Source organism: Vulpes lagopus, chromosome 11 (genome assembly GCF_018345385.1).
Source record: "Vulpes lagopus strain Blue_001 chromosome 11, ASM1834538v1, whole genome shotgun sequence".
In the NCBI taxonomy this organism is placed as follows: Eukaryota; Metazoa; Chordata; class Mammalia; order Carnivora; family Canidae; genus Vulpes; species Vulpes lagopus.
In genome coordinates, this window is record NC_054834.1 from 75,954,024 (window position 1) to 75,980,466 (window position 26,443).

Sequence of the window (26,443 nt, forward strand, 5' to 3'; positions counted from 1 at the left end):
CCACTCCGCAGAGGGCGCTCCGCGGACCGTGCCGGGCGCCTGCGCAGTGCGGGCCGCTCCCCGCCCCCTTCCCTGCCGCCCCTCCGCCGGCTGGCCCGGCCCCGCCCCGGCTCCGCGCCCTCGCTCGGCTCTCAGCCGCCGCTCTGCCCCGCAGCAGCCAGCCCCGTCCCCGGCAGCATGTTCAGCTGGGTCAGCAAGGATGCCCGCCGCAAGAAGGAGCCGGAGCTCTTCCAGACGGTGGCTGAGGGGCTGCGGCAGCTGTACGCGCAGAAGCTGCTGCCGCTGGAGGAGCACTACCGCTTCCACGAGTTCCACTCGCCCGCGCTGGAGGACGCGGACTTCGATAACAAGCCCATGGTGCTCCTCGTGGGCCAGTACAGCACGGGCAAGACCACCTTCATCCGGCACCTGATCGAGCAGGACTTCCCGGGAATGCGCATTGGGCCCGAGCCCACCACCGACTCCTTCATCGCGGTCATGCACGGCCCCACCGAGGGTGTGGTGCCGGGCAACGCGCTCGTCGTCGACCCGCGGCGCCCCTTCCGCAAGCTCAACGCCTTCGGCAACGCGTTCCTCAACAGGTACCCGCCCCTCGCCCCCCGAGGAGCCGAGCGGGACCCCGGGGCCGCCCTCCGGTCCGGACCCTACCGCGGCCGCGGCCTGCCCCCAGCTCCCGCCCGTCCTTTGTCTCCGAGGCCCTAGCGAGCCCCTCAGCGACCGCTCCCTGGGACCAGGGCCCCTGCCGCTTCGCACAAAAAGCCCATCCGGAGGTCTCCGCCCCCTCCCCCGCTTTTATCACCTCCAGAATTTTCCAGGTTATCAGTTTAACTCCCAAACCTTCCAGCAGATCTCAGCCCCGCTACCCTCAGGACCGGGGTCAGCGTTGGGAAGGTGAGAGAGTCCTGTCTCCACCTCCTCCTAGGGTCGTCCCAGACTGGATGCACCTAATTCATTCAAACCAACCCCTTTCCCCTCTCTCCTTCAAGTGCCTGCTGCCGAAGTGTCATGGAAAAATACGTGAAACTTTTAGTTATTCCCTTTGCTGCTGTGCTGTGCTTCCTCCGTGACCGCTGGTTTTGTGTGGGAGGGAGGGACAGAGAGGATCTGCTGTGGCCTGTTGTATTTGGGGCAGCCCATGAGGTCTCAGACAGAGGGAGTGTGAACACTTCTCCTTGGAGGTCAGCTCTAACGGGGTTTGTGCTCCTTTAGGGGTTGCAGGAAGCAGCCTCAGGCTGTACCACTGGGAGCCCTGGAGTGAGATCTGGGCCCTGAATCCCTCACTAGAGGCTCAGTTTCCCCAATTAGATGGGTGAAGTCTGCCTCATGATCTGGGTCCTCCTCCCAGAGTCTAACCCTCCTGATGCTGGGAATGAAACACTTTGGCCTTCTTTCTTCTTTCCAACAATCAAGTTCACTCCTCTGGAAAGGAACTTGTCCCCACCCTTACCCCCAGCAACCAAAGGACTCCACAGATCTGCTTTTCCTGCCACCACCCCCACCCCCCATTCAAGGAGTGACTCCACATGCCTTTCAAAGTCTGTGTTGGGGGGAAGAGCCTAGGAAAGAATCCTGGACTCCTGTCTTCCAGATCTCCACCCTGTATGATCACATTCCTTTCCAGACACTGTCCAGCTACACAGGGTGAACCAGCTTGCTCCTGATCCAAGCCAGTGGCCAGCCTGCCTCTGTGCACAAGAGCTGACTTTTAGCAGAGAAGACAGGCAGACTTGTGATTTTTTTTTTTTTTTTTTGTCCCTTGGAGGCATTTAAGCCTGTCCACATGTTTGATGGCTGAGGGCATTTGTGTGTCACAGCCGGAGCTGAGTAGAGCCCTTCATGTGAGAGGCATGGCCCTCTTAGCCTTGAGCCCTCCTCTGGAGAATACCTGTGTCTGGGAATTACTGTGCTTATAGATAGGCGACTGGCCCAGACTGTCAGCTGGTGGGCGCCTTAGGATCTTGTGCACGGTTTGGCTGCTAGGCTGAGAATTCCAAGCATTATTAGGTCTTGACTTTCACATAGAACTTTGGAAAGCTAGAAGGAAGGGTAGCTACACTTCCTGTCCTTGGGCCTCCACTTCTGATTGTGAGAGCAGACTGTTTTTGAAAGGAGAAACGAGATGTGCCACTTATTTCTGAAGTTGGAAACCTAAAATTTCAGAGTTGGAAGGGATCAGAGACATCATCCAGGCAACCCCCATCTTGGTGGTTCAGGAAACCCCAGCTCGGAGGACTCTGCTGATTTGTCAAGCTCACTGGGGCAGCTTAATGCAGTGCTGATTGGCCTTTAAGCATCCGGTTCCCACCTGCTGCTTCTGGCCAAAGGTGCAGCTCGAGGATGCTGGGCACTCTGATGATGGTGCCACAGGATTCAAGAACCACACATTTCTTTCCTCCTTCTTTTTTTTTTAAGTAGGCTCCACACCCAACATGGGGCTTGAACCCATGACCCTGAGATCAAGAATCGCGTGCTCTACTGACTGAGCCAGCCTGGAGCCCCTTATTTCCCTCTTGCCACTTCATCTCCAGAGGGCTCCCGATCACTAACAGCCCTGCCAAAGGGGGCCTTATCAGCTGAGGGTTGGGGGGCCATGGGTTTGCAGTGGAGCAGGGGCCCCAAGCTGTGTCAGCCTATGGAGTACACTGAGTGCTGGCTAGCTAGCTAGGGCACACAAAGGGGGCTCTTTTCTGGCTGACACAGCCTCTCCCTGCTGTTTAAAAGACCCATTGAGACATAAACTTGACTTTCTGCCCTTTTTACCCTAAGTGGCTGCTCTAAAACTAAAATCCAATGGAGCAGACCAAGGCAGGGTACAGTCAGGATGTCCTAAGTGCATCTTTGAAAACTCCATTGTGTAGCTGGCACCAGCCACTTGTCGGGTGAGATGCAGTCGGTGTATATCCTTGTTGGTGAGAGATGAAGCGTCTGTATCTGGACTGTTTGCTCCCTTGTTTCCTGCCAAGCTCCCCAGGCTCTGTGGGGCCTCTTATCTCTGTATCTTACAGATGTTCACTTACTCAGAGGTCTCCTTTACAAGGCATTTTTATGTATTGTTACTTCTCAGAGTCAGTTCTATCTCAGATTCTTCTAGTTTGGTCTTTTCTCCATGACCCTTCCCCAGCAGGAGCCCCAGACCTGGCATGTAGTTAATCATGGCGTGGGTGCTCTGCTGCTGGCACTGGCAAGGCCCAGGTCCAAGGTCTGTGGGTCAGCTGTTTTTGCTCTGTTGTGCTTGCAGGCAACACCTCTCACCTTGGCCAGTTATCCTTAGCCTGGCCACTGGTCACTTGGGAGGTTGAGCCAAAAGGAGAACCTTATCAGCTCAGATTCCCCCCACAATTGGAAAGGCAGTTTAAGCCTGCGTCCTACAGACAAAAGGTCAGTATTTTCTTTGCTCACAATATCTTTTTCAGAGAAGTTTTTAAAGGAGCCTGTTCTGGGCTGTTCTAAGCTCAGAACTCAGGCACACATGGCTAAGCACTTGCTCATGAGTTGCCAGCCTCTCTGCTTCACTCGTTCTTCCTTGGCCTTCTCTGGCTTTCAGAGAATGGTGTCTGTACTTCCCCGCCCCACCAATCAGGCCATGTGTCCCCCAGCTTTTACTAGCCGCCCACCGGCAGCTGGGTGGAAGGGGTGGGCTGGTCCCAGCAGCAGGAGAAAAGCTGCTCCCCGCCTTCAGACTGGGAATTTCACCAAGTGGTTGAACATTTTAATATGGAATTCCAAGGTCCCAGTATCCCCTTTCTGTTTTCCTTCTGGAGTTGAACAGTGACCTAGGCTGGTGCAGTTTTCACTAACACATCAGCAACTTGAAAGCTGAACTCTTGAACTCTTGGGGGGAAAGCTAACGTGAGGGAACTGCTGATGTAGGCCTGTTTGAGCTGCTGCTTGGATTCCTGGTCACGGAGTTCAGCTGCCGCCCCTGGGAAGAAGAGAAAACCTCCTTTAAATTCCTAGCTTCTGGGAAAGAAGGCAGAGGTGGAGAAGAGGGTATACAGAAAGCCCCACGTTGCTTCCGGAGCAGTGATAGCTGAGTCTATTTTTTTTTTTTTTTTAAGATTTTATGTATTTATTCATGAGAGACACAGAGAGGCAGAAACACAGGCAAAGGGAGAAATGGGTTCCCTCTGGGGAGCCTGATGCAGGACTTGAACCCAGGACCCCCAGATCATGCCCTGAACTGAAGGCAGATGCTCAACCACTGAGCCACCCAGTGCCCCTGATAGCTGAGTCTTGATGTCTCTTCTGGTTCTTGCTCTTGTGCAGGTTCATGTGTGCCCAGCTGCCCAACCCGGTCCTGGACAGCATAAGCATCATCGACACTCCTGGGATCCTGTCTGGAGAGAAACAGCGCATCAGCAGAGGTAAACAGGCTCTGACACCGTACAGGGTGCCTCTGGTGTGATGTCTGTGATGTGGACCAGATGCTGCCTCTGAATCTTTCCCAGCCCAAGTGAGAACCCACTTGACATCAGACCTGGGTCCACCCTGTGCGCTGAGTCCTGATGGGACAGGAGTTGCTCTTTCTCATTGGCTCTCTTTGTTAAGGTTACTAAGAGCTGTCCAGGGCCAGAGCACAGCCTATTTCAGGGCTCCTGTGCTTTCTGACCCCTGGAGCATGCTGGGAAAGAGGCCAGGCTTGTGAGATGGCACCCTGGGGCTGGCCGTGAGGTCACAGGAAATCACTGGGCTCCAGGTACCTCAGCCAGCATTGCCATTCTGAACGGGCCCTGGGCTCCCCTGGGGCACCCTCACCTGAGCTGGGGTTTAACAGCTTTGCTCCCCGGTGTCATATAAATTCCTGGTGAGCCCAGCAGGCCTGTGAGAGAACACTTGACTCGAACAAGACAGCCAAGAGGAGAAGCTGCGGAGACGTGTTAAATGTTTAGGGGCTAGTGGAAACGTGTTTAATTTTGCTTCGGGGGTGGTGTCAGCAGCTTCCCTGGGTGCTGTGTGCAGTGGAAGGTTTTTGTGCAGAGAGTCGGTGTGCCAGGCCTCTAGTTGTGTAAACTCCTGTCTCGGCTTTGCCAAGCTTTCCTGAAGATCTGGTAAAGGAGGGGCCTGAACTGGGCGATATTTCTGCCACTGTTCCTTTTGCAGATGGGTGGGGGAGCCTTGGGGCCTGAATATTTTCTGGCAGGGGCGTGAGGGTTGGCCAGGAGTGGAGCCTACAGCTGCAAATGTGGAAATGAAATAAGATCACACTCAGGGGTTGAGGATAAGCTGCTGGATTTGTGTATCGTTAACTTGCAAATCTTTCCAGTGTTCCCTTTCCCCTTGGGCTGCCCGGCATTGGCAAGCTTTGCATTTGAAGCCAGCAGCCTGATATTTGGGGGATGTTCGTGTCTGCTGTAGCTCCAAGGGGGTGGGGGCCCTGTTCTTGGTGCTGAGAAACCTTGCTTCTCCTTTTTTCTAGGCTGTGGGCCCCTGCCAGTAAGAGCTTGCATCAGAGCATCCTGAAACTGCCCTGTCTCAACCTGGTTTAAGCTTTTAGGTTCTGCACCCCGGTGACACTCTTGGGCGTTCAAGGAAACAGCTTTTGGACCCCTTCTAAAATGGCAAGGGCTGGGCACTTGCCTGGCTCAGTCAAGGGAGCACGTGACTCTTGATCTCGGGGTTGTGAATTTGAGTCCTACATTGGGTGTAAAGATGGCTTAAATCTTTAAAAAATAAAAAGGCAAGGTCTAGTTTTTCCTCTTACTGCTATTATTGTTCCAGGCCGGTTTTAAGAAATGCCTAGTAAAGCATTCAAAGAAAGACATACAATGGGGAATTGATTCTCTCTTCCCTTTCTGGCCTGAGTTATCATCCTAGGTGGACTTTCTTTGAGGCTCTATAGCATTATCTTTGTAATGACCTGGAAGATTGGATGGAGGGGCTTCTTCTCACTGGGGCTATGGGATAGAGAACTAATGTGGGGAGCAGTGCTCCCAGCCCAGAGTCAGTTGATGTGTACACATCTTCAGATAGGGACAATAGCTCACGAGGAGAGGCTTATCTTCTGTGCAGGTTGTGTTTACTTTGGCTTTCAGAGCTGGGAGTTATGGGATTTGAGGGAAAGGGAAAGGGTTCTTGTGGGACCCCGTGATCTGGTGAAAGGGAACCCAGATGCCACCGCTTGCCACCAGTGCTGGGAGAAGTCTCCTCCCAGCTGGGAGGAGTCTTTGATCACTGAGCCTGTGTCCACAGAGTCTAGCAGGCTGACTGGTGAGGAGTGTAATGTTAATGTCTTGCTGCTTTGGGCACCTCAGCCCTGTCTGCTGGGATGTTTCCCTCCCCTGCCTCCTTTCCCGATTGGCAAACAGGTGGGCAGCGGTGTCCAGACTTGCTCTCTGCGACAGGCACCACCAAGGTGCCGTCCTGCGCTCCCTAGTCGGTGGATTGGCAGATGTAGGGTACACTTTGATTGGGGACCAGGGGAGGATGCAGCATGCAAGGCAGTCAGTCCCAGCCCTCAAGTCATCCGTGCAGTTGGCAGATACTTGGAGGAGGAGGCCAGTGAGAGGCACCAGGGCTCACCCCTGTTTGCCCATGCCCCCTCTGTCCTGGGGCAGCTGCAGAAGGCCTCCCTCACCCCATCATGGCATGAAGGAGGAGGAAGGCTTCTTCTGTGAAATAGCAAGATTAAACTGATTTCACTAGATAATTTCTCTTTCCCTCCATGACCCTAGGTGTCTTGGTTTCAAGTACTTTACCAAAACTTATCCAGGTGGGATTTGCTCTGCAATGTTTGGTGTCAGTGTTTTATCAGCCAGAGAAAGATCATGGCACAGTACCTGAACCTCTCAAGTATGCTAGCTGCGGTCCTTAAGGGATGACTGCTGGGTGGATGGGGAAGGAGTGGATCTCGGCTTTGAGGCCCCACCCATCAGTCATGGGAGGCCCCATGTTGCCCTGTCCAGCAGAGGAAGTCATGGTAGGGCAGCGCGTTCCAGACTCCCTGGCTAGCTTGCCTGTCTGCTCCCTTTGCTGACAGCGTGGAAAGCAGGTGTTTCCCTCTCAGAAAGATAGGACCAATAGAAAACACGGGTCCTGGGCAAGCAGCGAGAGTTTCTGTGGTCTGCCGCCCTTGCTCTCTGGAAACAGAAGGTTCTTCAGGAGGTCACATGTGTGTTAGAGTTGTTAATTACGTTTACTTCCATTTCCCACCCTATCTGCCTGGCCCCTCCTGGCTTTTTCCCCCTTTCCCCATGGTCCCTAATGTGTGCGGGAAATTCCATCTGGAAAGATAACGTAGGCCTAGAGCAGTCAGGCTATAGGCCAGGCTGTGCAACAGGCCACTGAGAATTTTTCCAGGAAGGAGTTGGGGCCTCCATGGGGGTCTCCGGCTGAACTTCCCTATCATGCTAATCTGAGCAACTTTATTTTTCCTAACAGTTTGATTTATTTTTTAAAATTTTATTTATTCCTGAGAGACAGAGAGGGGGCAGAAACACAGGTAGAGGGAGAAGCAGGCTCCCTCAAGGGAGCCTGATGCGAGACTGTCCCAAGATCCCAGGATCCTGACCTGAGCCAAAGGTAGACGCTCAACCACTGAGCCACCCGGGCGCCCCTAATCTGAGTAGCTTTAAAGATAAACGATCTCCTGTGTCAGCAAAGAAAGGTGTACTGTTAGGGACAACATTTATTCTTGAGTGCCGTGTGAGTGACAAAGGGCATTCCAAAGGACATCCTGGACCTGGTGGGGCTGGTACCCTTGGCTCCCGGGCTGCCGCCTGCCTGCGCAGTCTCAAGCTGGAGCAGGGATCTCCCACAGCAGATTCCCAGGAGGCCCGGGCACACTCAGGTGGAAACCCCAGCCTAAGGGTCAGCGGCCTGCCCAGGGCACTCCCTGCCATGTCACTACTTGGCTGTGAGCTGGCCATAACTATTGTGCCTTGGTTTTCACCATGCAAGTCATGTCAGCAGGGAAGTATTACTTAAACTTGGGTTTGGAGACTGATGCCCGGCCGGCCTTGTGCCTGGCTTTCCACAGACCGCCCGTACTGTCGCCATATGAACTGGCTCCACTTAGCTGTCACACAGCCGCACCCGTTGAGGACGCTGCTGCTTTCTAGATGAGGAGGCCAAGGCTTGGGAAGGTTGAGTAGTTTGTGCGAGGCCTCGCAGGCTAGTGTGTGTCTGCAGGCCTGGCAGGAGCTGTGCATATGCCACCCCGTGCTGAGAGGGGATGCTCCCGCTTGAAGGAGTGCGGGGGGGCGGGGGTGCAGATCGGGCAAGTCTTTGACCCTGTTTGGTGGACTGTGCAGGGTTTCTGAGCTCTCCTGACAGGCACAGGGACCACTTCTGGCTTCTCTCCCTGCTTAAAATCAGACTCGGAGCCAGAAATGGACCTGAGGTCCAGGGCTTGACCATGCTGGCAAGACCAGAAATTGGCCCCCAGACCCCCTGGGGATGGGTACTAGGACCCCTGGCCCTAGTTGGCTGGTTCCCTAGCTTCTCACTTGCCCTCCTGCTGACTGTCCCTGGTTCCCAGGCCCCATTTAAGCCTGGAAGCCATCTCAGGAGGTAAGGCAGGGCCTTCCAGGTCCAGACTTGGGGTCCTCTAACTCCGAGGAGGGCCTGCACTGTGGACAGCCCTCCCTGCCTACCAACCGTTGTGCTGACTACCTCCTGAGATGCCCCCAAGCATTTTCTGCAGCCCGTAGAATGCCCCACGAGGTTGCCTGCCAGCCTTGGGCCAGGCCAAGGGCTACATCCCTCCTGGATTCTTCGTGCCCCCGGTACAGATGATGACAGAAGCTTCAGGCCCCAGCGCACTACTTTGGGAGCTGGGGACCCCAGGGAGTTATTGCATCCTGTGTGTTTACCCCTTGCCCTGTTACCTAGTACTCAGTTGCATGTTCAGCACATGTCAGCTAATTCTAGATAACACCAAAAAAATCCAGGGATTCCCAGACTTTGATTAGAAAGACATTTTTCTGACTAACAAGCCAAAGAGGCCAGAGGCTAGGGAAGCACTGACTCAGCTGGAGTTTCCCTTCTCAGGGCCCCGGGCTGCCTCCAAGCCTCCCTCTCACCACCGCACCCCCTGCCATTCCCCGCCCCCTGTTCTGGTCCCCTGGACAGCTTTTGGCCGGAGCCTTTGGTGGGAAGGGTGCAGCTCTGCCTAAGGGCGTGGGCCACCACCCACGGAGGAGCCATACCAGTCGGTGCCGGGGCTCAGCACCTGTTGGATTGAAGGCTGCGAGCCGGCAGGCGGCCCCGTAGTAGCTGGCGCGAGCGCCTGCAGACATTCCATTTATATCTGGTGGGATGAGGCATTCTTCGAGCATTAGAAGTGGTCAGCGCCCACACACCCCTGAGAATCTGAGCTGCTTGAGCCCAAAATACAGTTCCTGTGTGTAAATAACAGCAAACATTTACCAAGTGCTTACAGTGTTCCAGGCGCTCCCTCGCTGCCCACAGCAGCTAGACAGTCACACCTTCACATTATAGACAAAGAAACGAGGCTCAGAGAGGGGCCGTGGTGCTGGGGTCACTCGACTGGTTGCCAAGGAAGGGGCTCCAGAGCCCGATGTCAGCCTGATGTCAGAGTCCACCTGTCTTTCCCTGCCCTTTGCCCATTTACTGGTCAGATTTGTAGAGGTTTTCACCCTCATTAGGTGCATAGCTCTGTGGAGCGGTCATGTAACCATCGCCACCACCATCAAAATCTAGTCTTTCCATTCAGCCCAGAAAGTTCCCTGCTCCCCTTTGCGGTCTCCTCTGGTCCATGGCAACCACTTAGTTGATACTTATCCCTAAGTTTTGCCTTTTCCAGAAGGTCCTATATGGGTCTTCCGTGCCTATCCTCCTCCACTTAGCATGTGCTTTGTGGGTCATCATGTGTGGGAGAGCATTGATCCATTGTTCCCTTTTGTTGCTCTCATTCTTCCTGTCACGAGTCTGCGCTCTCATTTCTTACCCTTCACCTGCTGAAGAGCCCTTGGGTTTCCAGTTTGGAGCGATTTTGAGTAAAGCTCCTACAAATATTGGGTATAGGGTGGATTTCAGTTTCTGAATTTCTCTTGGCATCAACCTAGGCATCAGGAGGCCCCCTGTCTCCTCGCTGTTGGGTGACCCCAGCAGAGTCCTTTCCTGAAGAGCGTGCCCCTGGAGAAAGCTCGCCAACCATGGGGGTCCTCTCCATGCTCCTTAACCTTCGTCTTGGGGTCCTGTGCGCCCCCCTCTCCCGAGCCCAGCACCCATTGGAAATGTGTGTGGTAGGGGCTACAGCAAGAAATACTGAGGCCCACGCAGCTTGAATGGCAGGAAGTGAAAGTCGATTGCAGACAAACCCTGTATTGTTGATGTTCTAGAAACTTGGAATGTATGAAAGCAGCTTTTCCCTCAGCCACTGGAACTACCTGTGTTTGGAGGGTGCCAGGATTGGGCGAGGACCTGTCATAACTTCCCCTCTTCCCACCTTTGTGCCTGTGGTGGGGAGTGGGACTCTTGTTGGAGGACAGACCCGGTGAGGAGGCCAGCAGGTGCTCCCGAGAGCAGGAGGGGCCCAAGGAGGCATGGTGGGAATGGACCGGAGATGGGAAGCACGTTTGGACCCCCTGTCCATGTCTCCCTATGTGCTTATGTCCCCAAGTCTGAGCCCAGCCCTCAGCCGGGTATAATGTTTCCAAAGTTCCAGAACTCTATGTGAGAGCTTGTCCCTTGTCAGAGATGGCACCGGCTCTTCCTTACACTGTGGGGTTGGCCTTCTCTTTCCAGGTAAGCCCCCTTGGACTGTGTTGTCCAAGGGACACAGGTGTCAGCGCCCTCACTCCTGTCTGCACCCAAGGCAGACGAAGCTACAGCAGGTCCTGTCTCCACTGGTGAGGATGTAGTTTGCTCTTTTACCAGGCGCACCAGGAACTCCTGCTTTGCAGAATTGCTGTGCATTAAGCCCTGTCTGATGCCCAGTGCAGGGGCCAAACGTATCCTGTCACTGAGGCTGACATCTAACATGTCCCAAAGCCTGGAGGCTCACTCCCTTGGGCAGTGCTGTGAGTGGGGGCGCTGGCCGGCATGCTTGTCCGTGTACTTGTCACCTGCTGCCCTGGTGGCTACAGCCGCCCTGCTGATTGCACGGACTTGATTGATGTTTTGGTGCTGCTGCTGTGAGTCCGGCCCTTGGTTCCTTTCGAGACACCATCACGGGTCAAGTGACAGTTTGGTGGACAGATGTGTGCTGGGTGGGCCTGGAGGTGGCTGCAGCCACATGGTTGTGTGTGGTCATACACCTGTGATGACATCACACACGCCTGTGTATTATGACCTTTTTCGTGACCCGTGGACATACTTGGCCAGCCATCATGTCTCCCTCACTGAAAGTGTGAGCATTTTTCATAATAAACAGGAAATTTCATTCACCTGCAAAAAAAATGGACTGAGTTCTGTTGGCTCCAACTGGAGATGATGGCAGGTAACTGGGATGCAGGTGGGGCAGGAGGGGCCACTTGGGGTCCTCCACTCTTCCTGCAGTGACTCTGGTGCCACGATTCAGAAGCAACTCCTCCCCCTCTTCTGTTTGTCCTTCCTGGAGTCATCTTGGGCCCCTTCCATTGGGGAGGGGGTGTGAGGCCACATTGGGTGGAGTCTGGGGGGTGAGCTCAGCTCCCTGTGCGCCCTCCTGACTCCCAGGCCAAAGCTAACTTGGGCTGGAGCCCAGTCCGTCAGGGCGCCTCCGTTCCTAGTACCTCGCCTCTGGCACCGCTGCCTTCCCAGCTATGTGAATTTGTGGTCATTCAGCTTGTGGCGGTTTGAGGACGAGCAGCTTGACCAGGGGAGGAATGGGGCCTCATATTTGCTGAGAGGGAGCCATCATTCAGTCCTGAGTCATTGCTTTTCCAGCACTGACCTGCTGCTCCCAGAATCAGCCATAAAAGGCGCTGGCTGTGCAGCCCAGGCAGGCACTGCAGGCTCCTTGGCCGCTTCCTTCGCCAGCCCCTCTGTCTTCCTGTTCTTGTTTTCTGCTGGTGGCTCCTCTCCGGGCATGCTGTCCCGTGGCTCTTGGAGCGAGCTGCATAGTGTCCAGGGACTGTGGGGACCGTGTCCTCTGGACCCGGCAACCTGTGATACTGGCTGGCTGCTGGCACAGGGGTGACCATGCCTTCCCACGCTCTCTGAGCACAGAGAATCAGGTGGTCTGGCTGATTCTGACCATCGGCATGGGCCTCAGGAAAGTTGGTGGCTGCCCTGCTCAGGCTCAAGTTCACATTCATGGGGGCTTTACTGCCCTCCCCTTCACCCTGTTAGAAAGTCCGGCCTTTCAAGGGGCTGCTTCAGATCAGAGTGCTCCGTTTGCCTGGGTTGCTGTGGCAGGAACAGGCTGCATGTTGCTGCCATCACGAGGCTGCTGTGCTAAGTCAACAGAAACAGTGAATTGGGGGTTTTCCTTTCAATGTCTTACCCCAATGACGAAAGCTGGCCTCTAGCCTCAGAACCAGGCTGGACTTTTGTCACTGTTCCTGACCAGTAATGCTGTCCTAGGCCAGTTAGCCCCTCCTGCCGTGGGGCCGGTGCTAGAAGCCTGCTGTGGTACCTGATCTAACCCTCCCCGTGGTCGTAGGAGGAAGAATTGTTATTTGAATTTTACAGAAGTAGAAATTAGAACTCAGAAGTTAAGAACCTCAGATCGCAGTCAGTGGCCAGTGCTGGGAATTGACTCCAGAGCTGTCTTGTTTAAGAGCCTGTGTTCTTTCTGAGCGCTGAAGTGTGGGGAGAAGCTTGGAATGCTGTGCATTCGGGTACACAGCTCTGAAGCACTTAAACCTGGGGGGCTTTATCCAGAAGGTTTATCCAGCCCAGCAGACCTTCACCCCCTAGACATGCCCCAGTGTCGACTGTTGGTCTTAAAGCTCTTGTGAGTGAGAGGGGCCTAGTTCTGGCCCAAGTGGAAGCAACCTCTCAGGGACTCTCCTGTGGACTTGTCTTCAGTCTGGGAGGCTTGGCAGGACCAGGAGCAGCTGAATACCACTCTGATGACCAACTCAGCAGGTTCCTCACCAGCAGGGTGGGGAGGGCTGCCCTCCCTCCTCACAGCACTGTGGTCGCTCTGTTCTTTTATTTGTTCTCTCCTTCTACGTGCTACTTTCCTGTAACCTGCGGTCTAGAGAGTATGTCTCCATCCCAGTTTGGTCAGGAGTAGTGGTGTGTTTTGTGAGGGATGCGAGCTAGAAGCAGGCTGTCAAGGGGAGGAGGTTGGTCTGGTCCCGTTTCTGGGCAGCATCTCGGGCTCTTCTCTATAGGAGCAGCTTCTCTGGCTTACTTTCAGGAGCCTGACTGCATTCTGGGATGGATTTGTGCTGGTTAAGAGGGCTGGCCTATGCTTGAGGTGGCCTGTGGGTAGTGGGTGAAGAGCGAGGAGGAGCCCAAGGATGAGGAGGCTTGCCCAGAATTACCCAGAGAGGAAATGGCAGCTCAGGGCCTTTGAACCAAGCTTCCCTAAGACTCTCAGGCTGTGGCCATCACATGATCTTCCTATCTCTCCTCATCTTTTATTCCTAAAAGGTTAGAAATAGAGCCATCACTTCTTCTGGAGGCAGTGGTAAGAAGTAGAAACATTTTAAGAGTTGTGATTGTAAAACAGGATACAAACTAAACTGCCGTTAGAGAGACCCAAAAATCCACGGACTTAAATCAGTTATCAGATCATTTACATGGAAAATAACAGTCCAAGGCCATCTCTGAACTCAAGGTGGTTGCTCCAGTTCCTACCATCACGTCTGCATTCCATTCTTGAGGAAGGAAGAAAAGCAAAGGGCACATAAACTTCTTTTGTTCATCTGCTGCAGGAGAGGCTAGGAAATGTGGTCTTAAAAGGAAGGGCCCGGGATCCCTGGGTGGCGCAGCGGTTTGGCGCCTGCCTTTGGCCCAGGGCGCGATCCTGGAGACCCGGGATCGAATCCCATGTCGGGCTCCCGGTGCATGGAGCCTGCTTCTCCCTCTGCCTGTATCTCTGCCTCTCTCTCTCTCTCTGTGTGACTATCATTTAAAAAAAAAAAAAATTGAAAAAAAAATAAATAAAAGGAAGGGCCCTGAATTCAGCTGGAACTAGGCTGTTCTGTTATTAAAGGAAGAGCTCCAGTTAGCACTCTCTGCTATAGTTGGCCACGTCCACTAAAAAGGGCTTCCAGAGGATGGTGGGAAACAGCATAGAAGCATTTAAGACCTAGAGAGGGGAAGTGGTGTGTCACACTTTGTAGGCTTGTCATAGGGCAGGGGCCAGCAAAGTTTCTGAAGGGTCAGAGTTAATATCTTTTGGCCTGGGAGGCCTGTGGTGGTGTGTGTCACAACAACTGGATTCTGCTATCGTAGACAATAGCAGCTGAACAGAGGAGTGTGGCTCTGTTCCAATAAAACTAATTTATGGGGGCACCTGGGTGGCTCAGTGGTTGAGCATCTGCCTTTGGCTCGGGTTGTGGTCCTGGGATCAAGTCCCACATCCAGCTTCCTGCTCAGCAGGGGGCCTGCTTCTCCCTCTGCCTGTGTCTCTCATGAATAAATAAATAAAATCCTTAAAAAAAGAAAAAAACAAAAAAAAACAACTTATTTACAGAACAGGTGATGGGCCAGGCCAGCTGCAGTTGGCCAGCCCCTGTTGTGGAGAATAAATGAGGTTCCTGGAGAATGGGGGCCCAGCACAAGCACCCCACGAGTAGCAGCTGCAGGTGTTATGGCTGTTCCTTACTGTCCTTGTCATGTAAGGACATCCAGCCAGCAGGTGGCAGACCCCAAGTCTCTGTCCTTCTCGCCACACGGTGCCGAGCCACACTGCTGCACTCTCCTCTTCACTCTTGACCTGGTCTGAGCTACTTTAGGGCTCAGACTTTGTGACAACTTTTATTTTTTCCTTTCTAAGATTTTATTTATTTGAGAGAGAGTGAGTGAGCACAAGCAGGGGCAGGATCGGGGGATGGAACAAGCAGACTCCCCGCTCAGCAGGGAGCCCCATGTGGGGCTCCATCCCAGGACCCTGGGATCATGACCCAAGCCACAAGGCAGACGCTCAACTGACTGAGCCACCCAGGTGCCCCTGGGCTTTGTGACTTCTTTTGCATTATTTATCTGTGGCACACCTCTCCTTGCCAGGTGCTGTATGCGCTAGGGTACTGAGTGGGCACAGAAACGGGGGAACAGGAGGGTGCTGTGCTGGCCCCTTGAGTATGTGGTGGAAATTTAAATAAATACCAGCTTGAGTCCGGGAAGAGAGCCATCAGAGCTGCCTGGCCATGGTGCCCCTGAGCTCACCCTGCTCTTCCCGTAGGTTACGACTTCGCAGCTGTCCTGGAGTGGTTTGCTGAGCGGGTCGACCGCATCATCCTGCTCTTTGACGCTCACAAGCTGGACATCTCTGACGAGTTCTCCGAGGTTATCAAGGCCCTCAAGAACCATGAGGACAAGATCCGCGTGGTGCTGAACAAAGCCGACCAGATTGAGACCCAGCAGCTGATGCGGGTCTACGGGGCTCTCATGTGGTCCCTGGGGAAGATCATCAACACCCCCGAGGTTGTCAGAGTATACATCGGCTCCTTCTGGTCCCACCCACTCCTCATCCCTGACAATCGCAAGCTCTTTGAGGCGGAGGAACAGGACCTCTTTAAAGACATCCAGTCTCTGCCCCGAAATGCTGCCCTCAGGAAGCTCAATGACCTGATCAAGCGGGCACGGCTGGCCAAGGTAGACTAGGAGTGGGGGGCTGGGCCCACTGCTGGGTGGGGCCCAAGGGGATCCAGGACTGGCACTTGGGGCTCTAGGATTGGTCTGCTTTGGCTTTTGGGGTGCCCAAGACCCATTCCCACAGCTACACCTGTGTGTGCTGTGTCTGAACAAGTCCTCTCTGCACCAATGGGTGTAGCCCTTGATTCTCAGCTGAGTCTTCTTGATGCACGCAGACATTCAGCGGGAAGGTAGCGCTATGCCCAGGGGCAGCCTGAGAAGTGGGGTGCAGGCGGGGGTGCAACTCCAGTCCTCACCTCCCAGGCCTGTTGAGCCCTCAGCCTATGCTGGGGACACAGTGGGGACTGACACACACAGTCTCTGCCCTTCCAGCACACATTGGTGGCAACGGGAAAGTGAACACGTAAAGAAAAACCAAGCTTGGTTTATTTGTCCTGTCATGGTATGCCATAGAAGCCGGCAACTGGGGGGCCTCAGGTGGGTGATGCTGCATAAGCCAGGACAGGAGGGAGCTAGTGGAGAGATGGTGCACAAGAACCCTGGGTGGCCTGTGCCCCCAAGGGTCTTGTAAACCATCTCTGCCCCTCTGTGGAAGCACAGGACCTGCTGGCACCTGCTGGGTGGCATCTGAATTGCTCAAGACCTTGGAATCTCAGTGCCTGGCCAAGAAATGCAGTGAGACCCTGGTGTGGCTAGAGCTGGGAAAGAAGGTTGATGGCACCAGTGGGCCCCTCAGACACGAACATGTGCTCTGATTTAGCACCGTAGCACATCATGAGCCCACCTGGATAAGTCTGTAGGCTGCATCAGTGCACACGTGAGAATCATGGGTCCTTGGGCTCAGAGCTCAGCTTCAGCCCAGGCCCCATCAGTGATGGTTGTTAGCCGGGACCCTGTAACCCTGTGCATCACCACTTCTCTGATGAAATGGCCAGAGGATGGGGTTATTTACACATACCTGTGTAAAGTGGCTTGTGGAGGAGTAAGAACATGTTCTCTGGGTGTGAGGGCTTCGGCGAAGGCAGTCCGGGGAGATCCAAAGAGGAGCCCCACGGGCCATGCTTCTGCTTCCAGGGAAACAGCCACCTGGATGTAGCTCACAGCTTTTGAGAGTCTACTGTAGGCCAGATATAGTGGTTCAGGTTCCCTGCACTATCTTGCGGTGTGAAGTCGAGTAGCATTTTGGTGCTCAGTCTTGAGTAAAAAGAACTGACCTTTCATCTTCTCCACACTGGTTACCCGGAGTGCTCAAGGACCATATTGGAGCATGCTGGAAGTGTAGGTTCCCTGCCCTACCCTCCACTACTGAACCATCTGCATTTGAACACCATCCCCTGGTAATCATTATGCACAGTTCAGTTGCAGAATCCTGCTCTGCGGGATCCAGGGCTACACGGTTTCCCACATCTCACTTCTGGAGCCTTCCCAGTGAGTGGAGCTGGTTTTAAGAAAGAAACCCATGAGGAAACCTGCATAACTGGCTCCTGGTCTTTCCCATATCCAGGCTGCAGGGAAGGGCAGCTCTACTTTCTCTTTGAAGAGCCTCCCATTGCCAGGGCCGCCTGTGCTCTCATGCAGCCTCCTTTGAGGACCGAACAAAGGATAGGCTCTGTTCAGCAACAGAAATGGTGTGTAGTTGCTGGGCCTGCATGCGCACTGAGTCACCATGCCTGGAAAACCCCAGGGCCTCCGATCTCATCCCGCACCTGCGGTTTCCAGACTATTTCCTTTTCCTGGAGTGAGTGGCTCTCTGTGCCAACTTGCACAGGCCCTTGATAGGCAGTGTGGTGACTGCCACTTTCTCACACAGCCCTGCTTACCTTGGGCAGTTCTCAGCCAGGCTCCCAGCCTGTGGTGGACAGGGTCAGGCCGGTGGAGGGGTTTTGATGGGGTAGAGCTTGGCAGCCTGGGAGAAGGAGGGTGAGGCTGGCTCAGTGACCTGATCAAGGGCTGGCCGCAGCCCTTCACGCCTGGACATTTCTCGGAAGGCGGAGGGATCCGAGGGCCCATGCCCTCAGAGGGTTGCCAGTGTCACTGGCCTGCTGTGGGGAAATGAAGGGTGTGCCGCCCTCAGTTGGCAAACATCTAAGTAAGGTATTGAGCTTAGATAAACTTCAAAACATCTAGGAAAAGCTTTATGTGGTTTTCCTAATCCTTACTCATTCTGAGCCAGCAGGGTGATAAATGGAGCATAACATGGGCCGTATTGGAGTTTTGTGAACTTGACAGCAGCCACTGCTATGCGTGTGTGGGACATCGGGGCCCTACCTGGCTCTGGACAGTGTGCTCCACATCTCTGCTGCATGGAGGGGGGACAGGGGGTATGCCCAGCACCGCGGAAGACAAGAGCCCTAGATGGCTTCAGGCAGCCCCCAGTTTCTCAAGTGTCCTGGGAGCGCCTGACAACCTGACATCTGCCCTTTCCTGTCTTCTAGGTCCACGCCTACATCATCAGTTCCCTCAAGAAGGAGATGCCCAATGTCTTTGGTAAAGAGAGCAAAAAGAAGGAGCTGGTGAACAACTTGGGAGAGATCTATCAGAAGATTGAGCGGGAGCACCAGATCTCCCCCGGGGACTTCCCAAGCCTCCGCAAGATGCAGGTATGGCCATCCCACACACCCTCCTTTGGGCGGGGCCTCCCCAATGGGAGCCCCTGAGTTAGTCAGCAGCACCCTGCCCGAATGGAAGAAGGTGACACCGCAGAGGGGAATGCAGTGACTCACTCTGAGCAGTGGGGAAGGGGTGGGGCGCCTGGCCTTCCAGCAGATCCGCCGCCCCCCCCAAGCCCCTCAGGGAAGGTATTCTTGTCACCTCTACTTCACAGACTAAGAAGCCAAGGTCGAGGGAGAAGTTAGGTCACCTGAGTGGTTGGGTGGTTGGGCCTGTGACCTGGCACCAGTTCTTTTGCTTGGGAACCCCAGCTCCACCCACTCAGCCTGGAGTCCCCAAGGGACCTGACCCACCCATCCCCTCCCCTGCCTGCTATAGGAACTCCTGCAGACTCAGGACTTCAGCAAGTTCCAGGCCTTGAAGCCCAAGCTGCTAGACACAGTGGATGACATGCTGGCCAATGACATTGCCCGGCTGATGGTGATGGTTCGCCAGGAGGAGTCCTTGATGCCCTCCCAGGCTGTGAAGGGCGGTGCCTTCGACGGCACCATGAACGGGCCCTTTGGGCACGGCTACGGCGAAGGGGCCGGCGAGGGCATCGATGACGTAGAGTGGGTAGTGGGTAAGGACAAGCCCACCTACGACGAGATCTTCTACACACTATCGCCTGTCAATGGTAAGATCACGGGCGCCAATGCCAAAAAGGAGATGGTGAAATCCAAGCTGCCCAACACGGTACTGGGGAAGATCTGGAAGCTGGCCGACGTGGACAAGGATGGGCTGCTGGATGATGAGGAGTTTGCCCTAGCCAACCACCTCATCAAAGTCAAGCTAGAGGGCCATGAGCTGCCTGCCGACCTGCCCCCACACCTGATCCCCCCCTCCAAGCGGAGGCATGAGTGAGCGTAGCACCCCCGCCCAGCAGGGCTGCTGTGGAGAGGGGAAGGGCCATAAAGACTGAGCCATGATTCTGCAGCTCTTGCAAAGAAAAACCACCATCTTTCTTTTCAGGCTGTTCCTGGGCCCAGCAGGGAGGCGGGTAATAGTCGTATGTGAATGATGGAATTTTGTGCACAAGAACTATGGATATTTTTAATATATAACGTTAGAGGCAGTATTCTTTCGTGCCTCCTCCATCTGACAGCCCCATGCACACGAGCCCCTGTCCTGCCCTGTTCTCCTCTGCTGTACAGCAGCGCCTCCCATGGCTCACTGACCTCCCTATCCTGGCAGCTGCGGGGGCCGCGGGGCCCTGTGTAAACAGGAACCCCAGAATTCCAGTTCATTTCTGAGTTTGAGTGCTACTTTGCTGGGCCAGTGGCTCCTGCCCTGTCCAGCTCTGCCCTCTACCCCTGCTCCTGGATTGACTTGGTTCTGGTGCCTTCTTCCCTTGCTCCGCCATGCACAGGCCTTGCTCTTTGTTCCTATCCACCCCCCGCCCCCAGTTTGACTACCCCAACTACCTTTATGAGGTCCAGGGGATGAACAGGAATGCGAGAACATTTCCCAGAAAAACATAAGCTAGCTGTGTTCTGTAAAGTAACACCTTCCCTACTTGATGGAATTTTCAGTAACTGCCCAACCACTTGTTCAGAAGCTGTGATTTCTGTCTCCTTTCCCACAGTCCAGCTAGGGGCAGCTCCACCCAGGGGCCATTGGATGTGCAGAGTACACCATTGGGAACCCCAGAGTTTGTGTTTCCTGCTTTTCCCTTTCACTTTCCCGGAACATTCTGGTTTGCCTCCTCCCCCACCTCGGCTGGGTGGTGGGCCCTCACGGACCTGGCAGGCTCGGTGCTCCAACCTGGGCCTAGTGTCCAGACAGCAGAGACCAGGGACAGCCCAACCCCTTCCCTCCTCCTGTGACCATTCATTTCCCATGGAAGCTCTGTCCTCCCTCCTCCCATCAAGCAAAGGAGGGCAGCGTATGTCTTGGATCTCCTGAAAATGACCTCCTTACAGGCTGAGCATCCAGGCTGCCTCGTCAGCTTTGCTGTGGCCAGGTTGTCCCAGCACACCTAGAGGGCCTGGATGCACTTGCTGGTTCCTCACAGGCTCCTGGTTGGGGGGAGCAAGCTTCGCACCAGGCACTCCCAGGGTAGGTCTCAGGGACTTCTCCATCTGACCTCTTCTGGCCCCCACCGAGCCCTTCAGTGCTGCTCTCTGGGCCTCCACTGGGTCTGACTCCCTGGCACTGGCCTCTCTACCTGCAGCTGGCTTTGGCCCACCACTGTGCAGCATTAGGCGAGGATGGAGGCAGCCTCCTGGTCGGGAAGTCACTGCAAGGTGCTGTGGCTCATCTGCACTTGGCTTTGGGAAGAAAGGGCAACTGAAGACAACTTTCTTTCTTGTATTAAAAAAAGGTTTAATTGTGCCAAAGCTGGCTTTTGGTGCTTAGTTGTGTCTTCCAGGGCCTGCACCACACAGTGCCTACTGTGACGCTGGCGGAGCATCTGGAGGGCCAAGATGCCAGCGGAGACAGATTGGCAGGCCCGCAGGGGGGTGAGGGCTAGTCCTTGCCCGCCATGCTCAGCCCAGCAGCAGCTGCTGCCTCGTATTAAAGTGAGGCCTGTGGTGTGGCTGACACACACACACTCCCATCCCCCACCCTGTCTTTGCTTAGGAGCGGGCTGAGCGGGAGTATTTTATTTGTGGGGGGAGATTGAGGTAGAGAAATCAGGAGAACTTCTGGTGACTGAGGATGAGGCTGGTCCCCCAGGGTCTAGGGAAGAAGGTACTCTCTGCCTTCTGTGACCTTCACAGCTTCTCCAACCTGGGCCCCTCCCTGGCCTCAGACATGGGGACGTCATGGGGCCCTCGGCACTGGGAGGGGTCCAGTAGACAAGGGTTTATTGTGTGTTCCCTGCTAGCCCCGGGGTGGCTTGGAGACAGTGCAGCAGGCCCTCTGAAGACAGACCAAGCGGACATACCAGCGACAAAAACAATTATGGAAATTACGAAGGGTGGGGCCAGCCAGTGTCAGATAGGGGGCCTGTTGGTACCAGCGGAGGGAGGGGTGAACACTTGAGGTGCAGTCCGGATAGAGACTGTTCCAGGCCAGCACATTTGTGATGGTAGGCAGGACGCACACAAGTGCCCACAGGTTTTCAGGGCCAGGTCATGTGCCACAGCTCATGTGACAAGCGTCCGGTCTGCTGGCCAGTAGCTGAGCTAGTGGGGGGTTCACCAGCCTTCCCGTTACCACTCAGAAGGTTTGTCTTGACCATTGAGACCTAGGAGGTCACTTTTTCCCCATTTCACAGCTGGGAACCAGAGACTCCACAGAGCTGGGAAAGCCAGTGAGACGTGACACTCAAACCCAGTCCACCTGACTCAAGCATGAGCTCTTGCAAGTAGCCTTTATTTTATTTTACGATTTCTTTGAAAGAGAGAACGAGAGAGAGAGAGAGCATGCACATGAGCCAGGGAGAGAAGCAGATTCCCCACCGAGCAGGGAGCCCACTGGGCTCAATCCCAGGACCGTGGGATCATGATCTGAGCTGACTGAGCCACCCAGGCACCCCTGCAAGTAGCCTTTAAAAAGGAAAAGCTCAGGGATCCCTGGGTGGCTCAGTGGTTTAGCGCCTGCCTTGGCCCAGGGCGCAACCCTGGAGTCCCAGGATCGAGTCCCACATTGGGCTCCCAGCATGGAGCCTGCTTCTCCCTCCTCCTGTGTCTCTGCCTCTTTCTCTTTCTCTCTCTCTCTCTCTCTCTTTCTCATAAATAAATAAATAAATAAATAAATAAATAAATAAATAAATAAATCTTTAAAAAAAAAAAAGAAAAGAAAAGCTTGCAGCTCTCTGTGCCCCAAAGTCTGCTCTGAAGACTCAGATTTGAGAACCCCACACTGAAGGTCCAGTGCAATCACTCCAGCCGAGGGCCTTCAAGACCTGGGGCAGCCCTCCGTTTCCAGGGGTCACCCAAGAGGTGGAGTGCACTTGTTTTCAAGCTGTTAGGGAAAAAACAGAACTTTAAAACAGTTCTTCCAGAATGTGGGTAAGAGGCGCTGCTGGCTGGCTCTGCCCTTTGCAGGCTCTCCGAGGGCCTGCACTCAGCACGGGGTGCTGCCCCAGGAATTGGCTGTGCCTCTAAGGCTTGAGGGAGAGGCCCTCAGCAGGTGTCTGCCCCCTGCTGCTTCAGAGCTCAGATCCCCTGTCTGGGTCTGTGTTTTACAGTTGGGGGCGGTGAGGGGCTGCTCTTCTTCTCCCAGGCTGAGGTTTAGGCATGGCCACTCTCCTGAGGGCCAGTCCCTCATCCCTTCCCCCTCCCCCACTCCAGGATCCTGGGCAGAAGACCTCCCCTTTAGAGATTAGTCTGCAACACAGGGGGGCTGTTGCCACCCAGTCCCCACAGTTCCTGGAATAAGATGCATCTGGGGTCGTCATCTACCCACATGGCACCTCAGAGTCCAGCACCCAGGAGGCACTGGGGCCTACCCACTGTCTAGGCCCCACTCAGCAGTTCTGTTTTATATATTGACATCCCGTGAGAACACCTCAGAATGAACATTCCTCCTAGTGCTTAGTAAACAAAAAAGTAAACCATGAATCCAACCCAGTGTCCTGTTCTTATCTCAAGTGGGCTAGTCTTAGGATTTGCCCAAAGCCACCAGGTTGTGATAGGATTAGGACACCAAGCCACCACTCCTGCCCCTCCTCATTCAAAACACCACAGCTGAGAAAGTGCACAGAAGGCAGGCCTTAGGCCAGACAGGCAGGAGTTAGAATCCCAGCTCTGCCACTTGCTGGGACTCAGCCCCTCCCTCCTGGAGACTGTTTCCTCATGCACCAGATGCAGTGACCCCAGCTTCACAGAGGCTGGGCCCCTGGGGTGCCCAGCTTGAGTGGCCTATGTGGTGGGCCAGAGGGGCGGGTAAGTCTTGGCGCAGGAAGCCCAGCACCCCACCCCACCCAGAACAAAGCAGGCAGGACCCACCCTTCCCTGAAGCAGCTCGCAGACTGGGTGGCGCCCATGGGCCAGAGGGGTGGTGGCCAAGGGGGGGCTTAGAGCCTGGCTTCCTGTGCACCCAGAGGGATTGATAATTATAAAACCACGTGGAGTTGCAGCCGCTGTGGAGTGTGGGAGCCCCTATAGTGTTTTGGAGCAGCCCAGAGAAGGTTTTTGGAAGAAAAACCAGGATGATGAAATCACCATATGTCCATCCATTTGGAGCTTTGGATTTTTCAAAGGACACACCCCTGGTGTGCTAGGGAGGGCAGAGGATTGAGTATGTGGGGCTGCCAAGACTAGCTTGGGGAGTGGGGACCCTTAACCTCACCATCTCTACCAGCACTTCCCCAAAAAGCCATCCCAGTGGACACTGAAATAAACTCGAGTGCCTGAGCAGCACGACATAGCTTTTATGTAAGCTCTGTACCACCCCCACCTGCCCCCCTCAACCACACACTCTTCTAGGCAGATGGGCTCCAGCAGCCATTGGTGGCCGTTCTGGGTTCCATTTGCCTCTCACACCTGAGCTAGACATTTCTCCCTTGTGCACAAAGACTGGCCCAGAGAGAGGAAGTGACTTGCCCAAGGCCACATGTGTGCGTGGTTAAGAGCAGGCAGGGCTGGATGACGCCACAGCCAGCCTCCTCTTTCCCTGGCTCTCTGGGGCAGGAGTAGGTTACGACTTATGGTGTGGCCAAGGGCAAGGGCAGTCTGCCACTCTAGTTAGCCTGCAAGACCATCTGCTGAGAGCAGCTTCCAGGGCAGCTCCAGGAGGGGTCATCCTCAGTCACTGGAGCTGAATCTTACTTTTGCTTCACTGGGGTGGGGAGTGGGGGCACAGACCAGGCTGGGGAGGCTGAAGATGTGGCTGTGGATGCAGGAGACCCTGGAGACTGTCTTGCTTCTGGTCCCCTCGCAGACCGGGAGGACTATGTTCAGGGGTGGGAGAAGCTGGGTTCCCTGTCACTTACTTGGGGCCCCCTTATCTGGGCTAGCCTCTCCCTCACCCCCCCCACCGCTAGGCCTGGGTCTCACCATCTAAAGGCCCTTGGCAGAAGGTCTATGTCAAGTCCACCGCAGTTTGGCCTTTCCTCGCCCCTGTCCCCAGCATCTGAGCACAACACGCTGCCCTCCTGAGCTGCCAAGCCCTGGCCAAAGCCCGCAGCCTAGGTTAGGAGGCAAAGCTGGCACCACTCACCTCCCATCTCCTCTGCCTCAAGGTATTAATCCTTTTTGTTGTTGTTAAAGATTGTATTTATTTATTCATGAGAGACTTAAGACAGAGTCAGAGACGCAGGCAGAGGGAGAAGCAGGCTCCATGCAGGGAGCCCGACAAAGGACTCGAGTCCGGGACTCCAGGATCAGGTCCTGGGCTGAAGGCAGCGCTAAACCGCTGAGCCACCCGGGGCTGCCCTCAAGGTATTAATCTGTCAAGGGAGGGTAATAATAGGTCCTGAAAAGAACATATCCGCAGTCACTTTGAAATGCCAAGAAGCATCATAGGAATATTCCTAAGGTGTTATCCAGGTGATCTGCTCCCTGCAAGGCTGGGTGAGAGATAGTGCTGGGCACCTCAATACCAAAGGGACTCGGAGTGGGGGAGGGAGAGGTTATGAGCAAAGAAGCTGCCCCTGCACCCAGGAGGGCCTCCTACAAGCAGTGACTGAGAAGGTAGTGGGGGTCTCCTGCTCAGACTCACCTGCTGAGCACCCACTGAGCTGGGCCAAGATCCTCGCCCCACACAGGGCTCCGTGGGGCAAGGACTCTGTGGCCCTGGCAGTCTGGCTCATACAAGCTCAGAGAACAGATCTACTGTGGTGAAGCAGCACCACATGCAAGAACTTTCTGCTGCCAGGGCTGGAGGACAGGCTGCTTGTGAAGGCTGGAGCAGTTCAGGCACAGATGGAGTCCCGAGAGGCTTTCTGACCTTGGAGCCACAGTGGAGTGGGCAGGGTGCCCAACCGCCTTTTACAGGCAAGGAAACTGAGGCTTGGAACAAGAATGTGACAAAAACGAACACAGGACCAAACAGAGTCAAGTATGGGATGGGATGGGGAGTGCCGTGCACCAGTCCCAGCTCTGTGCAAGCAGACCTCGGTGGGACTCAATCCTTGTTGCCTGTGACTCAGTTTCCTCTCTGCTGTCCTATGTGGGGATGGAGTCTTTTTTTTTTTTTTTTTTTAAGATTTTTAATTGTTTAAAGTGATTTCTATACCCTGGGGCTTGAACTTAAAACACTAAGATCGAAAGTCCCATGCTCTAGGATTGAGCCAGCTAGGTGCCCCTATTGTGACAGCTTTTATAGGGAGCCCCAGTAAAAGGCAGGAATTCCAGGCATTCAGGTCCAGGCGCCCCCGTGGGCATGGTCTTCAGGGCTAGAGGACAGCCTTGTCTGAGAACAGCACTCAGAGAGGCTAGGGACTTGCCAGAGGCTGCACCTGCAGTGATCCAGGACCCAGGGACCTCACTGGTTGGCCCGTGACTGCTGCCCCCTGGGGGCCGTGGTGGGCCAGGCGGGGAATCAGGCTGTCCAAGAGGGGCGGCGGGGAATAGAATAGCCCATCTCCCCATCCAGGACACCTTCCCTCCGTTCCTTAGGAGATGGCACTTGGGCTCCTCCAGGGCACCTGGCCCTCCTCTGGTCTCTGGCGCCCCCCTGTGGCCGTTGGTGGGGGGCTCTCCCTGCGGGGTCCACCCGGCCCTGCCCCAGGAGAACCTAGAATGCTTCAGGTAAGAGTGCACCAACCGGCCGGACTCCTGCCCGCACGCCTGGCCAGCAGTGAGTGAGCCGGCCTGACTCCGTTTCCCCATTTCGCAGACGGCGGGCACAGGGAAGCCACAGGGCATGTCTCAGAGGACGGCAAACGGGAAACCTGATAGAAGGCCCCCTGTGTGCTGCCAGGGAGGCTCAGCCCAGCTCCAGACACCCAGAGCGCCTCCTCCCTGAACGCTGGCAACGACCCTGTCTGGGCTCAAGGAGGTCCCCGTCAGAGCGGGCAGGCAAATCCTCAAAGAGATCTTTTAATGGAAGAATTTGTTGTCTAAAGCCACTAAAATGCCCCACCCTTCGTTCCCTCCTCTTGGACCGACGCACAGTCCCATGGCGTCCGGGCCAGCCCAGCTGCAGACAGCTGGGCAGAAATCAGAAATGCCACTGGACAGACAGACTCAGTCCCTCCCCTCTCCTACCTCGTCCAGCCCAGCTCCCACCTCTCTCTGGCCCT

At 55.0% G+C, this 26,443-nt stretch overlaps 1 protein-coding gene across 1 annotated transcript; it reads left to right on the forward strand.

Annotated features, from left to right (window-relative positions):
- EHD1 (EH domain containing 1) lies at nt 1–20,645 on the forward strand. Its single transcript, XM_041722207.1, has 5 exons — nt 1–581; nt 4,267–4,364; nt 15,245–15,657; nt 18,093–18,257; nt 18,646–20,645. Exons 1-5 carry the CDS (start codon nt 178–180, stop codon nt 19,168–19,170), a joined length of 1,605 nt encoding a protein of 534 aa, XP_041578141.1. The 5' UTR covers nt 1–177; the 3' UTR covers nt 19,171–20,645.
- The last annotated feature ends 5,798 nt before the right edge of the window (nt 20,646–26,443 follow it).